This window comes from Bombyx mori, chromosome 4, assembly GCF_030269925.1.
Source record: "Bombyx mori chromosome 4, ASM3026992v2".
Taxonomy (NCBI): domain Eukaryota; kingdom Metazoa; phylum Arthropoda; class Insecta; order Lepidoptera; family Bombycidae; genus Bombyx; species Bombyx mori.
The window spans coordinates 5,745,161-5,762,089 of NC_085110.1; the positions used below are offsets into that span (position 1 = coordinate 5,745,161).

Below are 16,929 nucleotides of genomic sequence, written 5' to 3' on the forward strand. Positions count from 1 at the left end.
ACAAGAGAGTTTTCGTGTAGTGCCGCCTTCTTAAAGAATATAAGGTCGAAATCGAAATGAATTGTACAGAGTTGTCCCACTCACCCTTCAAACCAAAACTTACTACCTCGCGACGAAAATTTGAAAGATGCTAACTACGCGATCTTTAAAACTTAACATCAAGACGGGACAAGTTACAAACATGACAAGTTATTTTAAGTCATACCCCATGTAATAGCAGTTTTTAGATTATAAGAATTGGGACTACCACGCGATTCCTAGAACTTGTCTGCTATTCTCAGTTGATCTCTTGAGAAATAGGATTCAAAGTTAGGTTTTCTTTTAGTATACTTTTAATGTAGTCTATCGAAATACCTTAAAACGAAGTTTTTTATAGGCATATAAATGATTATTAGAATAACAACCCTTGCTTCGCACTGAACACATGTAATCTAACTAAGTAGAACCTTGAAAATAAATAACATTTCTATTTTATACTTTATTTTTGTTCACATTACAGAAATTTACATGAAAAGAGTTATCTCTAAAAGTTTGCATCAGATTCATAAGTTACCTAAAAAATTAGATAGGTAAATTCTAGGGTCGGCAGACTAAAGCACATAAGTCAAAATTTTCAGTTTATTTTTTATTACATCATCGGTTTACATTTTGCTCAACACACAATCTGACTAAAGCACATAAATCAAACTCAAGTATTTCATGGCGTATTCAAGCGGCGTTCTGTATCAACCTTATCAAATCCTAATATAATCAAACGAACTAAAAAACATAACTGGACTTATGTTCTAAGGAACACCATAAGTACAAAGTTATTAACGTAAGAAGTCTGACTTATGTTATAAAGAACATCAAAATGTTACATTTCTTTAGAGAAAGTGGTTACTTAAAAATATTTATAACGTAAACAATACTTCGGTAAGTGGTTTTAATTTACTAATGTTGTCGATTGTGCACAGTTTGTTGGTTAGTTGTGTTAGTTAGTTGTGTGTGAGTGCTTAAGTATTTTAATTATTTAAGATGAATATTCAAAGATGCAAGAAATTAGTTGAAATGGCGTTATCCACTCATCTGGAAAGCAATGAAGGTATATTTTCACATATCTTAAAAATTATGATTTGCAAATTACGTAATTATATCAATATTATATCATTATAAATAGATGATTGTCTTGTCCTTTTTTAGAAAATGTAAATCAACAGTCGATTTTGAACACAGAGAACCTAGTGGTAGACGATCCTATACCGTCGACATCATCAGATCAAGTCAGTAGTTTAACATACCATCCTGTACTTGACTTCTCTAGTGATGATTCTGTACGAGATCCATGTTATGAATTACCGAGACTTTCAACCACATCAAGTTCAAGTACTTGTGATGAAATTTCAATTAATCCTAATGTGTCTCCAAAAAAGAGTATCTATCTATCTATCTATCAGCCCATGGACGTCCACTGCTGGACATAGGCCTCCCCCAAGCCTCGCCACAAAGACCGGTCCTGCGCTGCCTGCATCCAGCGGATCCCCGCGAACCTTAATAGGTCGTCGGCCCACCTTGTGGGAGGCCTACCCACGCTACGTCTCCCAGTACGCGGTCGCCACTCAAGAACCTTCTGGCCCCAACGGCCATCTGTTCCGCGAGCAATGTGTCCTGCCCACTGCCACTTCAGTGTCGCAATCCTTTGGGCTATGTCGGTTACCATGGTTTTCCTGCGAATCTCCTCATTTCTGATTTGGTCTCGCAGGGAAACTCCGAGCATAGCCCTCTCCATTGCTCTTTGGGTGACCTTGAGCCTTCTCATAAGGCCCATTGTGAGCGACCACGTCTCAGTGCCATATGTCATCACTGGCAACACACACTGGTCAAAGACTTTCGTCTTGAGACACTGTGGTATTTGTGATGAGAAGATTTTACGTAGCTTTCCGAACGCTGCCCATCCGAGCTGGATTCGACGGTTGACCTCTTTTTCGAAGTTGGACTTACCTAGCTGGACAGTGTGTCCCAGGTAAATATACTCGTCAACAACTTCGAGCGTAGAGCCTCCGATCTTTACTGGAGTGGGCGCTACATGAGCATTCAACATAATTTTTGTTTTTTCTTTGTTCATATTTAGACCCACTCGGATAGAAGCCCTACTGAGGTCTTTGAGCATTGTGCTGAGGTCCTCCATGGTCTCGGCCATAATCACAATATCATCGGCGAACCGAAGGTGAGTTATGTACTCGCCGTTTATGTTGATGCCTAGTCCTTTCCAGTCCAGAACTTTGAAAACATCTTCCAGCGCAGCGGTAAATAGTTTCGGAGAAATAACATCTCCTTGCCTCACGCCCCGCTGCAGAAGGATAGGTTCTGAAGCCCGGTCCTGTACTCGGACTGACATAGTAGCGTTTTCATACAAACACCTCAACACTTCGATATACCGATAATCAATTTGGCACCGTTGGAGAGACTGTAACACGGCCCAGGTTTCAATCGAATCAAAGGCTTTCTCGTAGTCCACAAATGCTAAGCAAAGCGGCAGGTTATATTCCTCGGTCTTTTGTACAATCTGCCGCAACGTATGAATGTGGTCTACGGTACTATAGCCTTTTCGGAAACCGGCTTGTTCGGGTGGCTGGAAGTCATCAAACCTGCGCGCGAGACGGTTCGTAATAACTCTCGAGAACAACTTATAGACATGACTCAGAAGTGAGATGGGTCTATAATTCTTCAAACGAGTATTGTCACCCTTTTTGAAGAACAGTACCACCACACTTCTGGTCCATGCCAGGGCCACATTCCCATCGAGAATGACGGAATTAAATAAATTTTGTAGGGCCCGAAGGACTGGTTTTCCACCCGCCTTCAGAAGTTCGACGGTAATTCCATCCTCGCCCGGTGCCTTGTTGTCCTTAAGTTGCTTGAGAGCCATTCTAATCTCGCACAGGCTGATGTCGGGGATATCTTCGGTATAGTGTCGGACTAATCTAGCTCTTGGATCCTTTGCTAGATATTCCACGGGTTGTCGAGTAGATGTGTATAGCTGTCCATAGAACTTCTCGACCTCTCTCAAAAGCTCAGGCTTGGACGAAATGATCCTGCCATCATCGATCTTCAGTCTTGTCAACTGGCTTTTCCCAAGAGACAAATCTCTCGCGAACACCTTGGAGCCTTTGTTTCGTTCTATAGCCTCTTTAATACGCTCAGTATTAAAACGGCGTAGATCAAATTTAAGAGACTTTGAGATCTGTCTGTTGAGAGACCGATATTTAAACGAATCTTCTGAAGACTGCAAAATCATTCCGCGACGTTCTTCCATGAGTTTGAGAGTAGGGTCTGAGAGTTTTTTGGTTCTGTTTGTACGACGGGCTCCAAAAAACTTGGAACCAATCGTATGGACAGCATTCACAAACCCGTCATTGTAATCGTCCACGGAGCCTCCTAGGCAATCGAAGCGGTTTTGAAGTTCGAGCTGAAAGTGCCCAGAACTTTGGATCTGAGCTGGTGCTGGACGGAGCGTAGACCTTATCAGTCGGAATCTCTCAAGCTTAATATTGAGGTTCAATGTGCCTCTTACCATCCGATGATCACTTCCTGTTTTAACCATATTGATCACAGAGACATCATTGAATATTTGCCTTTTTGTCGACATAATGAAATCTATCTCATTTTTGATGGCACCATTGGGGCTCATCCAGGTCCACTTCCTGTGATTCCGTTTTTGGAAGAAAGAGTTCATCATAAATAATTCTTCTTTCTCCATGAAACCGGCAAGTAAGTTTCCCCGATGATTTCGATTCCCAAATCCAAATGGTCCCACTCGCAGCTCCCCCTCGGACCGTTTACCCAGTCTGGCGTTGAAATCCCCCATGACAATGGTGATGTGAGTTTTAAAGCTATGCATGGCTCTGGAAATGTCCTCATACATAGTCTCTACCTCATCGTCGGGGTGTGCCGAGGTCGGAGCGTAAACCTGTATGATCTTCAACGAATACTTTTTGGTGATTCTGAGTACAAGGTACGCCACCCTGGTTGACACACTCTCGATTTTGAGCACATTATTCACAAGGGACTTGTGGACGAAAAATCCGACACCGCCTTGAGACAGATGATCACCTTCTCGAAAATAGAGCAAGTTACCGGACCTCAGAGTTATCGTGTCCTCTCCCTCTCTTCGGACTTCAGATAAGCCCACAATGTCCCACCGTAACCTGCTCAATTCTTCCTCGAGTTCCACAATCTTCTCATCGGTCCGCAGTGTTCGCACGTTGTATGTTGCCAGGTCCAGTCGTCGTTTTTTATGGTAGCCGGATCTCTGCCGGAGATTCTTAAAAAGAGTATACGTACTACAAAAAGAGAAAAAAAATTAAAACGTAACTTAGGACAGGCATACAAAACATTAAAAGGAAAATGTATATCAGATCGCACTATGAAAGAGCTACCTGTTTACAGAATGAAATGTAAAGAACGTATACCATTAACTGATAGGCATGCCATATTTACAGAATATTGGCAAATGGGGTCATATGCAAAAAGATCTGCATACATGGCGTCTTTAATGGAAATTAAAGATAAATACGAGCTATTGAACCTGAAAAGCAAAAGCTTAGAATGAAGACATATAAATACTTTTTTACTGTGCATGGTAAACGTGAACCTGTCTGCCAAGGATGTTTAATGAAAACGTTAGATGAAAGTGACAATTTTATAAAGACAGTTGCTATGAAAAGGAGATCATCCATAGGGGGTACTCAAACTGATGACATGCGAGGGAAAACAATTCCTAAGCATAAGATATCAAACGAAAAACGCCTAGAAATTAAGACACATATCATGTCATTTCCGTCATACGAAAGTCACTATACGAGAAAGTCTACATCAAAGAAGTATTTGCCATCTTGTTAAAGTTATTTTGTCAAGATCGGAATAGTCCACCTTCAATCAAAATCTATAGTCAGGAATTTCACAAATTAGGACTTTCATTTAAAAAACCGCGTGTCGATACTTGTTACACTTGTGATAAGTTTAAGATGCAGATACAGTTGTGTCAAGAGGAATCTGTTAAAATAGATCTCATACTTCAACATGATAACCACAAAACGCTAGCTGATCAAGCCTATGACATGAAACGAGCTGACACGCTAATGTGCAAGAATGATGACACGTTACAGGTGTACACATTTGATTTACAGCAGTGTTTGCCAACACCAACTCTAAGTTCTTCTGTAGCCTTTTATAAACGGCAATTATGGACGTTCAATTTAACTGTCCACGACAACAAAACTGGTAAAGCTGTTTGCTATGTGTGGCACGAGGCGGTAGCAGCTCGGGGAGCTAACCAAATCGCTTCTTGTATTTACAAGCACTTAGAAACATACGTATCTGATAATACGAAACATATAATTTTTTACTCGGATACATGCGGTGGGCAAAATAGGAATTCCCATGTCAGTTGTATGTTTACTTGGGTATTGCAAAAACATCTAGCTATCAAAACAATTGACCACAAATTTATGATACCTGGCCATAGCCATTTAGAAGTAGATACCGATCATGGCATCATAGAAAAAAAAAAGAAGAAAACGGAATTACAAGTATTTCATCCACATGATTGGATACAGTTGATCCGGTCTAGCAGCAAAAAGTTTAAGGTTGTTGAAATGAAAAATACAGACTTTTATGACTTTTCATCCCTCCTCAAAAGTGCTTTAGTTTTAAGAAATAAAGATACCGATGGGCGGCAGTTTAAATGGCTGGAAAAAAGATGGCTACGCTATGAGCAAGAATTTGGCATTCTCACTTATAAAGACACCCTGAATATAGATTCGCCTTTTTCTACCTTTAACTATAAAAGAAGAGGGTCCAGTGTTCCTGATCATATTCCTATAATATCTATACAGCCATTACCCATATCCATCGAGAAAAAAAATGATTTAATTTCGCTGCTCCCTTTAATACCGGATATTTTCCATGAATTTTACGTAAGTCTTCCCATGTTGGAAACTTTACGAAATACTGATCCAGATATTTTAGAACTCGATGAAGAAGTAGAATTTTAATTAAACATTGAGTTGTTATTTATATTTATGACTTATATTATTATAATATATATCTTAATTGTTGATCTTTTTCACTTAACTCATACTATTATTGTGTTCCTTATAACTTAAGTCATCTAAAGATTAAATAATCACATTTACTTTAAAATATTTAATTTTAATAATAAGTTAGTGTTATAGACTTATATAATTCAAATAAACATTATTAAGTTTGTTAATGTATAAGATTCTAAATAGTTTTTTTTAATTCCTGTAAAGTAGAGTTTTTTGACTTATGTGCTTTAGTCTGCTGACCCTAGAATTAGTACCGTCTTTAATAAACGGTGCATCTTGTGCACTATGAAATGTAGTAGGTAAAAAATTATCCCTACATCTACTCATTACAAAAAATGTTTATTATACACTATATTTTATGATATTAAAACTTATCAGCAAACAAATCAAGCGAATGTCAACAGACAAACATGTAAACCATCACTTTGCACCAATCTAGTGTGAGCAAGCGAAGAAAACCTAGTCAATCTTAGTACTTATCAATTTGAACTGACAAAACCGAGCGAATGCTAGCAAATCCCATAGTCCTTAATTCATTTTCAACCCTTGTCCGCTAAGATTGACTAACAAGTGCACATGTGTCTCGGATGTTCAGTTTGTACGGCTAGCAGAACTTGTGAGAACATTCGTTCTCATCAAAAATTCTTAGCCTCTATTTCTTAACTTGCTTACATTGGATTTATGCACATTTTTAGTTGTGATTTAAAGTAATATGATTTGAAAACAAACAATTTTTTTTAAATTCAATTGAATATCTTACCGCAAGTTTTTATATTTTATTGAAATGCACTTTACCAGCATGTATTGGAGTTTATTTGTGTCCTCCATGCAAGTAGCATCAGTAGGGTTGCCAAGTGATCATTATTGCACTTTTCAATATTTGTCAAATAATAAACTGTTTAATATGATGTATTTTAAGTTCTTATTTCATAATCATTATTTATATTTAGTAAACGATGTATTTAAATTACCGTCAAATTTAAAATGTAAGAGACCACATATTGTAATAAATGTGCACAATATTTAATCTATTAAAGTAGATTATTCATTGATGTTTCGCAGCCTTATGCATAAGACTATTTGATTTAGACTGGCTGTTGGGCTTTAAGCTAATAAATATTGCATTTTTCTAATAAATTTCGGAATTTGCCAAATGATAGATTTAATTACTTATAGAGCCGCTCCACATATTACACTAGAATCATGGTATATAGTGTCCTAGATCCACAAAAATATGTGAATCAGTTCCACGTTCATTATTAAGGTGTTGTTCTCCCTAATCTCCCATGAAAGTGCAACTGCCCTAACAATAAGACAAGCACATTAAAAATTTTAAATTACTGGATTAAATTTTTTAGTCTTCAAAAATGCAGATTCGTTTTCTATCTTTTTTTAGATCAATATGTGCAAATGTTCACAAAATTATTATGGATATGATACAATCATGGAATGAAACAATAATGAATAAACCAGATTAGGTCGTGCAAGGCGTGTTGCGATGTTTATCGTCTTCTTCGTCGACGGGAATCACCATTGTGACCGTTTTCTGTAATAAAAAAAACACATTTTCGTTAAAACTTTTAAAAATTTGTGTTTGCAGATATTTAAAGTAAAATAACAAAACAACTATTTTGCAGTTGTCTGTTATAATAATAATCATGGTGCGATGAAAACAAGAATAGGATATAGCCAATTTTGCTAACAGTAAAATTTCTTTCAAAATGGTCTTAATTCAGCAGAAAAGGCTTCATCATTAATTCATTTAGGGAAGTAATATGTTTAAATTTCAAATCAGTGATTTAAGGTATTTGGTGTTTGGACTGAAAGAATTTGATCATGTTTTTTCTTTCATAATTTGAAAATGACTATGCCTAAGTGTCGATCCTGTTCTTATTTTCTTTTGCACAGTTTACGTTTTATTTTAATACATGAATTATGTACCGTTTAGTAATATTGTAATAAGGCATTTGTAGTAAATGTGTGTGTATATGTTTGTGCGTATCAATATGAGGTAAGTTTGCATTGGTTTGAATATAACAAACCTCCAAAGTTCACCGTCGGCGATTCCTCTGGCGGTCATTATACCCCATGGAGCCATTCGCCTGCGCATCGCTCAGTCCTGGCTGCAACATGCTGTAAGGTCTGTCAGGTCCAGAGTTTTGTTGCTCATAATATTGTATGGGTCCATTTTGTTCATCATTATTGTAACCTTCATTACCTTCTTCATTTAAATGTTTATTTTTGGGTCCATAAGAACCAAAAGCAGTGAAGTTGGCGCCATTTGACCTATTATCAGCACCATTTTGAGGGAGCATGCGCGGCAGTAGGCTCCCATGGGGTACACCAGGACCGCCAGAGAGACCGTAGCCAGAAGACTGGCCCAGGCCGCCGCCCTCGGAGCCTCCGAGTCCATAAGACCCGAGGCCACCAGAGTTGAGACTGTCGGAGTCACGGTTGTCATGATCACGTCCTCTTCCACGACGGCGCCTATCTCGGCCTCTAGACCGTGGTCCAGAAGACTCGGAGCCAAGGCCCCCTCCGGAGCCAAGGCCTCCACCGGAACCGTTATCAGCTCCGAGACCTCCACCAGAGCCGAGACCTCCGCCGGAACCCAGCCCACCGCCAGTGCCGAGCCCGCTGCTAGAGCCCAAGCCCCCTCCAGATCCCAAATTATTGCTTGAGCCGAGACCTCCACCAGAGGCGGGGGGGCCTGTAGAGCCGCTGCCCAAGCCGAGGCCGCCGGAACTAGATCCATAGACTCCTCGTTTTCTGGAATCTAACTCAAGGCCACTTTGGCCTGAGCCTCTACCGTGAATCCCATTAGCCATATCGGATGGAGGTGGCGGAGGAGGAGGTGGAGGAGGCGCAGACCAACCACCAGAAGACATCATAGGATTAGGGGCGAAGTTTGGTGGTAACATCATACCATATTGATCAGCAGGGAAAAAAGGAGGCATTACAAAAGGGGGATTATTCATAGGTGGTGGAGGTATTGACATATTCATTTGGGGATTTAAGGCCATTAAAGGGGGTATCTGAGATGGAAGCGGATGCTGTGGTTGGTGTTGGTTTTGATTTTGATTATTATTACCGTTACTACTATTAATACTCCCATTTTCAGTCATGTCTGTTCTATTAGTATATGGTAACTCGTTTTTGGAAGGTGGGGTTGGTGGACATCTGTTATTAAACCTATCAGGGACGGGAAGTTGTGGGCCAATGGGAGTCGGTAAGAGCGTTTTCGGTGTAGGTAACAATGCCTGAGGCGCCGGCTTCGGCGTGATTTCCACAGAATCCTTCACTGGACTGCACTTGCCTGAACGTGATCGACTACGAGATCGAGACCGGGATCGGGAACGGCTTCTTGACGATCGGGAAGATTTGCTTCTGGACGACCTCGAAGAGCTATGGCGGCGGCGGCGTCGGTCTCGTGAACGCGATCGTGAGCGAGTACGACGTCTCCGCGACCTAGATCGAGACCGAGACCGTCTGCGACGATACCGACCACCTCGTCCGCGATGACCTGAAAAGGTTTTTAATTTTACTTGTTTGTTATGCTGACATAAATATTCAACCGATTATTTATAAAGAGGATACATACGTCGCCCACCGCCACCACCACCGCGTTGTTCGGAAAGTTCTTGCAATTTTGGATTTACAACTTGTTTAGCTTCCTTCAATACAGAAATCAAATCTGAAGCCTTAGCAGCATTCGAAGGCGTAAAGAAAGTGTATGCAGTTCCAGTTTTGTTTGTTCTTCCTGTTCTTCCAATCCGGTGAACATAATCTTCAGAGTTGCTAGGATAATCAAAATTGATGACAAATTTCACATCATCAACATCTAAAAAAAAGATTTCAATAGTTAGTATAGTTTTTTATATTTTTATCAATAAAGGACAATGCCCAAAAGTGGGCCAACTTTATGTCAAAACTATTTGTACTTGAAAAACTATGCCTTATTTTTTTACGTTGTTTAGTTTATGTATCAACATTTCTTTCGCCCAGGTATTGTTTTACAAAAAAATAAATTACTTATTTGATAACATCCCAAAACTTAGTGCCATAGTTTTTAAATTCGCCAATAGGCAAAGGGCTTGTTAGTCCATACAGCCTTATAGTAAACCTATATACTGCCAAACGAAAGAGTTGTCTGTGATTTGAATAATGGTTATAATTCACAGACTTTTTAGTTTATTTTTGTTCAATTCAATATTTATATATTGTAATAATTATTATTACTTAAAGCCATGAGTTATTTTATTTAATATTTTTAGATATTAATGATTCCATTAGTAAAAATCTCAATGGCCTACCATTACTCTATTCTTATTATATAAAATATGATCAGAGTTTTGGCAGCAACCCGAGTGAAGCGTCACTTGAAGTTTTATTTTAATGTTTTTTTAATAGTTTATTGTGATGTATAATATATAAATTGGGCGTTGTTTTGTGTATTAAACGTCAATAATCGTTGTTCACGATTATTGAGGCATTGGAATAAAACTGTGGCTAACATAGCAGTGACTGTTTTTTTTTCAAGATAAAAGGTCTGCGGAAATTCATGCTCACTCAATGAGCTATTCATCGAGTTGACGTCAAAACTCCCAAAAAGCAATAAAAAGAGATACACCGGCTTTTTATTGACATAAAAAAATATAACTACGACAGACTAGGCTGTATAGGCTACGTTCTTTGCCTGCTTATTGCGGAATTTAAAAACAACAGCAACAATATCGTTGTCGGCTTCTGGATTTTCATTTCATTTTATTATTATTATGAGGATATAATAATAATAAAATGTACGTAAGGGCTTATTTCCAGCAACATTAACCACAATTAACTTATTTAATGCTGTAAATAATGATGAAAGCGATTATTGATTTCGAAAAAAATAATTAACAACTTAATTTTAGCTACAGAAAAAAACAGATTTCTCTTAAACCTGGGTGAGAATATAAAAATAATTTTCTGAATATGAAACGATATTTCTTTGTCTATCAAAATAAGTTAAAACCATCATGACGCGACAACTTTTTTTAGGGGCCCAAACGCCCATAGAAAATGGGCATTGTCCTTTGATAGCAGATGTGTGTATTGAAACAGTGTAACAGTGAAGATAAAAATTCTTTTAAACATACCTAATCCTCTAGCTGCTACATCAGTTGCTACAAGAATAGGAGCTTTTCCACTACGAAAATCTGCAAAAGAGTATTTAAATCAAATGTGGTTCGACACTAAGGAAAAATGGCTATCTGAAATATTATATCATACACTATAAGAGTTAATATACTAGTGAATAGTATAACTATATTTGCTATTCAAAGTAATTAACTTAATGTTGTTTTTATTTTATTTTATAATAGTAGTTAAAACATTAAACTAATAAGGAATGAGGTCTAAGGTATTTGTCAAAAGTAACAAAAAAAAGCATTTGAATATTAACATTATAAAAGATATTTTAGGTGTGTACACAACAGTTATTTACTGTCTCTTACCTTTCAGCTGATTATGTAATGTGCATGATTTTTTTTGTTAATGGAATGGTATTATTATGTATAGCTATATATATAGCTTATAACAATACATAACCCATCAATGAAAGTTCATAACAATTTCATGACAGGAAGCTTTCTCTATTTATTCCATTTTTAATTATGAATTAAAGAAATTTATCACTTCTGGGGACTTTTGTTTTTGAAATTAAAATACGATTAGCTAGTTGACTAGTATCATACTTATAAATTAATTTTATATAAAAAAAAACGAATTAAAAAAAGAATTCTATTTTTAAATATTAATTAACTAGAAATTTACATTTAAGAAATCAATTTAAATATATCTTAAATATTTACTGTACAATTTTTTTTTAATTAATTGAAAATGTCATCACTTTTCAAGGTGATGGCATCATTAATGGCATAAGAAAATGAAACCGTTGCCTCAAAATATTTTGACCTGTGACAAGGAACTCCTTTCATCAACGTCACCTGTTATTTAATAAATAATTTCATAATTTCTACTTGTTCTACAAACTAAAAACAGGTAAGTACAATATATATGAAAACATTTTCAGATTATTTTTCATCGCATTGTTAATAATAATAATAATAATAATAATAATAATAATAATAAATGTTCAAGATATTACTACCTTTAGTTGAAATTAGAAGTGTTTTGAGGTTCTTAATAAAATTATAACAAAACTGTCATTTGAGGCATAAACACAATAAATAAGATCATAGGTTGAAGTATTCGTTTTCTATGTTAATTTGTTTCTTTTTTTAATTCAATAAAACCAAACAATCATGACAGAAATGGACAAAGGTCAAACATATTTGATTAAAAAAATTGGTAGTTTAAGATTAATTTTCTTAAACCTCAAAATGGTTTTTCAATCAAAGAAATAAAAAATTTGTTAATGCCCATTGTCTACTGAAAAACAAGTTATATCAGTTATGGACAATAGAAGTGTTTGAGTTTTTCATGAATATGGAGTAAGTGTGTTCAGTGCCTTTCTGCAAGCAAGTGTATGGCTAAATTTGTATCACGCACGACCTCTGATTTCATTACTTGTTAAATTATGCTCTCTCTCTAGCATAATATTAAAAAGCTATTTCTGATCAATTTTGTTTCAACTAATATGCTTCCAATCTATTCAGTTTTCTTATTTTCCACAAAAAATCAGTCAACTTGTCTATTTAAAAAAATTATGTACACCCATACACAAAAGAAAATCACTCAAAACACATGAAAAAGTAAATAAGTTTGAAAAATAACATTGAAAGAAAAAAACTTCGCCCCAAATTATTGAATAGACATCATTCATTTCTTCACCCATATTGCTAACTTACTAATGTGGAGAACTCCGTAAGTATATAACACTTACGGATTCGAGCACGTTAAACAAAATCAAGATCGAGCGAAGCCGGGCGTCGCACTAGTGGTTGCGAGCCGAGAACGGAAAGCCGAGCTCTGGGCTCGAGGGGCACCGACACGGGCGCTGCACTATGAACCAGCGCCAGCACGCCCATCGCGAGAAGCGGCTCAGCAGGGCTGCGGGAGCGAGCCCGAGTGCGTGGGGGCTTAGCCCCGACTACGTGCAGCCGCGGCGCCGCCCCACCAGGCCGGCCGCAGCTCCCCGCCTGCACATCACACGCAACATTTCAGAAAATGTCACTCACTGCACGCTCCCGCTGCACTCATGATCACGCTGCACAGACACCGCTTCTCGTCTCTTCTTTTGCCTCTTATTTTTACATTTGTTGTGGAAATACTTTGCTAGTGCACAATTTGCAGTTTCAAATGGGGTTCATAATAAAATAATCACATTTAATCAATCTTACCTTGAAGCACCCAATCTCTTTCATTTTGTGATTTGTCACCATGAATACACACTGCTGGCCATCTGAGAAGATTTTTCATTACATAAATACAATTATTCTTACAAATTGATCTGCTAAGATTATTGAATGTTATTTATTGAATTCGGGATATATATTATATTAGATATTTTATATATTATTATATATAAGAGCTTATTAAAACAAGGGAACTTAGATTTCTGGGGCCAGATGTATTAATTTGAGTATTTAATAATGGTGATTTGTTATTATTTTACAAAGTTTAGAAAGTCTGCAGTTAAATCTCAAAAACAAGAAACGAAAAAAAAATATATAAATGAATTACCTAAATAAGAATTACATCACTTTTCACAGTATACTCATATTAGTGACATATTAAACTATTCTTTCATTCCTTACATTTCTGAGATGTACAATAGCTATAATTAACATTTTTATTTGTACCTTTTTGATTACTAGAATATTCCCTAAGCTGCCTGCCCATACTGCCAACAAACTAGTACTGTTTTGTATAAACGTTTTTCTTTTTAATTGAAAATGTCAGTAAATTTTTTTTATATACTATCTCTTTACCCAGTATTATTGGACACCAAGTGCTTATGAGTTATATCCTTCTATAGTTACATATACTAAATTACTCAAATTTTAATCAGATAATTTGAAAGTATCTCACTTTTATTAAATGTTAGCAATTGTTTAATAATATTTCAGCTATTCATTGACATCACTTTCATCATTTTACATCTCGTACTGAGATATGTATGAAAGTCTATTTTTTTCCACATATAACATCAAAAATGTTAATTATAATTTGAAAAAATATGCTGTGTTATTTCAAATGCGACTACTGTATCAATTTCAGAACACCATAAATACCTCAACAACATTCAACAAAGCTCTACCCCTTAACTCCAGCTGGTAGTTATTTCAGACCTCTCCTAAGAGCATTTTTACATTTATATCAACTATTTTGTTCATATTACTTACCCGTCACGTTTCATTTTTCTAGTTATATCATCAACGCGCCTTTTGGTTTCAATAAATATAATAGTTTTATTTTCTTTTTCAGCCATGATTTCTTTTAATAGAGTACTCAGTTTGGTTTCTTTTTCATACTCCATGCATACATCAATTATTTGTAATATATTATGGTTGGCAGCAAGTTGCAAAGAACCAACATTAATTTGAAGATAGTCTTTAAGAAACTCTGAAGCCAAGCTTTGTACTTCTCTAGGCCAAGTTGCTGACCACATGAGAGTTTGACGATCAGGCCTTATTTGCTCAATAATTTTCCTTATTTGAGGTTCAAAACCCATGTCCAACATTCTATCAGCTTCATCAAGAACTAAGTATGTACAACGTTTCAGATTTGTACGTCCACTTTCTAAGAAATCAAGCAATCTACCAGGTGTTGCAATCACTATTTCTACACCTGCATCTAAATCTCTTGCTTGTGGTCCTTTAGGTGCACCTCCAAACAAACAAGTGTTGTGAATTTTTGATGTATTTGCAAATTTATCACAAACTTCTTGTATTTGTTGGGCTAATTCTCTAGTGGGTGCCAGTACCAGTGCTATTGGTCCATCCCCTCTACTGGACTTAGGTTGATTGTTAATATGTACAATTGCAGGCAATATATAGGAAAGAGTTTTTCCAGAACCTGTTGATGCTATTCCTACCATGTCATGGCCACTAAGAGCAATAGGCCAACCTTGGGCTTGAATGGGTGTAGGCTTAGCAAACCCCATTTTATCTATTTCATCCATAACATAATCTGGAAAACCAGCCTCATCAAAAGTAAGTGTTGGTTTTGGTATATTTCGACCTTTCAAAGTAATTTCATTTTCACTTCTCCAGGCTTCAACATCCGATTCAGGTCTCTTTTCAACGTCTAAATGTGGGACATAAAAATCTTTCTTAAATGGTTTTAAACGACTCAAGTCCCACTTAGGTTTCCGAAGGCTGGCTCCCGGGTTACTTCTGCGTCCACCACCGCCATAACCACCACCACCACCACCTGAGCCCAGTCCATAACGAGGGCTTCTGCTACGGCTGCGACTCCTACTTCGGCTTCGAGATCGACTGCGACGCCTATCACGACTACGGTCCCTATAAAGAAATTTAATACAACTAAATACAACACATTATTAAATACCTTCTGTAAAAATTATACAAAAAGATTCTTCAAAAACAACCATGCGTATGAATCAAGTTATAATTTATAAGCGTTACCTTCCGCGGCCCATTGTGTTTTTAGCTATACAAACGATGATGCAAAACACCTAATTCTAATTATAATCTGATTTATTAAATGTAGGCACTTTTTTCTCGTAAATGTTGAACTTAGTGTTCAAACTTATTAGCGCACCGCTAGACGAAACGATCTAAATGATCTCAACGAACTACAAAACAAGATGGCGAATGGCGCTGGATGGAAAATATCGGACATTTTTTAAGAGATTTTATGACCTGGTAACTAAGACCTTTAGGTCAAGTTTTATTTTAATTTATATTCTTATTTCTATGAAAAATTTTAATATAAAGTGAAATGAATTGAAGTTGATTAATACGAACTATGGCATGAAATGAAGTGAAATGAAATGAGATGAGATGATATGGATGAAATATAATCTCAGTAAAATGCAAGGGCGGATCCAGCTTTGGCGCCAGGAGGGGGTCACATAGTCAAATTTAGATGCGTTCGTTCCCAAGCGTTTGCCATTATACAAAGTTATTAAATTAATTAAATATTGAAGGTATGTAGTTACATAAAATCTGTATGGTGACAAAATATATAAATAAAATCATAAAAAAAAAAAAAAAAAATCATTATATTCAATTAGTGGTCCACCTAAGTCCTGGAACCAGCTCAGGGGGTGGTCATGACCCCCATGACCCCCCCCCTGGATCCGCCATTGGTAAAATGGTGGTCATTTACTGAGACTTTTTCAGTGGACTTTTTGCAGTATCCCGAGAAGTTACGTTTAGCGGCTTTGTTTCATTTTCCCACATTTGTGCACTTTTAGTCATGTCTTAGTTTAATTTATATTCTTATTTTTATGAAAAACCAGCTGACCCGGCAGACTTCGTAGTGCCTCAATCAATAAATAAAAGACCTAAGTTTTTTGTATAAAATAAACATAGAACAAACAAAAGGAATCCATCCGACGGGGGACACATCAAAGGAAAAACGAAATTGTTATTTTTATTTAATTCCGAGCATTTTCATATTCATCTACCTTTTAAACCTTCTCTGGACTTCCACAAATAATTCAAGACCGAAATCAGCCACATCGGTTCAGCCGTTACCGAGTTTTAACGAGACTAACGAACAGCAATTCATTTTTATTTATAGAAGATAGATAGCAATGCTAGGAGCAGAGCGGAGCCGCTAAGAAGATATGGAATGAAATATAATCTCAGTAAAATGGTGGTCGTTTACTGTGATTTTTTCAGTGAACTTTTTGGAGGATCCCGAG

At 36.7% G+C, this 16,929-nt stretch overlaps 1 protein-coding gene across 1 annotated transcript; it reads right to left on the reverse strand.

The window, feature by feature from the left end:
* Window positions 1-6,171: 6,171 nt before the first annotated feature.
* Window positions 6,172-15,921, reverse strand: LOC101743381 (uncharacterized). Its single transcript, XM_062668100.1, has 6 exons — window positions 15,683-15,921; window positions 14,438-15,559; window positions 13,433-13,494; window positions 11,228-11,287; window positions 9,691-9,930; window positions 6,172-9,612 (listed from the first exon to the last, which is right to left on the reverse strand). The coding sequence occupies exons 1-6, from the start codon at window positions 15,694-15,696 to the stop codon at window positions 8,141-8,143; spliced, it is 2,970 nt and encodes a 989-aa protein (XP_062524084.1). The 5' UTR covers window positions 15,697-15,921; the 3' UTR covers window positions 6,172-8,140.
* Between the last annotated feature and the right edge of the window lie 1,008 nt (window positions 15,922-16,929).

What these genes read in the sequence shown, in the direction of transcription:
- LOC101743381 (XM_062668100.1), bottom strand. An exon ending in TGTAGCAGCTAGAGGATTAG is followed by an intron (nt 9,931 to 11,227) that starts GTATGTTTAAAA and finishes TCTTTTTTTTAG; the next exon opens with ATGTTGATGATGTGAAATTT. An exon ending in TGGTGGTGGCGGTGGGCGAC is followed by an intron (nt 9,613 to 9,690) that starts GTATGTATCCTC and finishes AAACCTTTTCAG; the next exon opens with GTCATCGCGGACGAGGTGGT.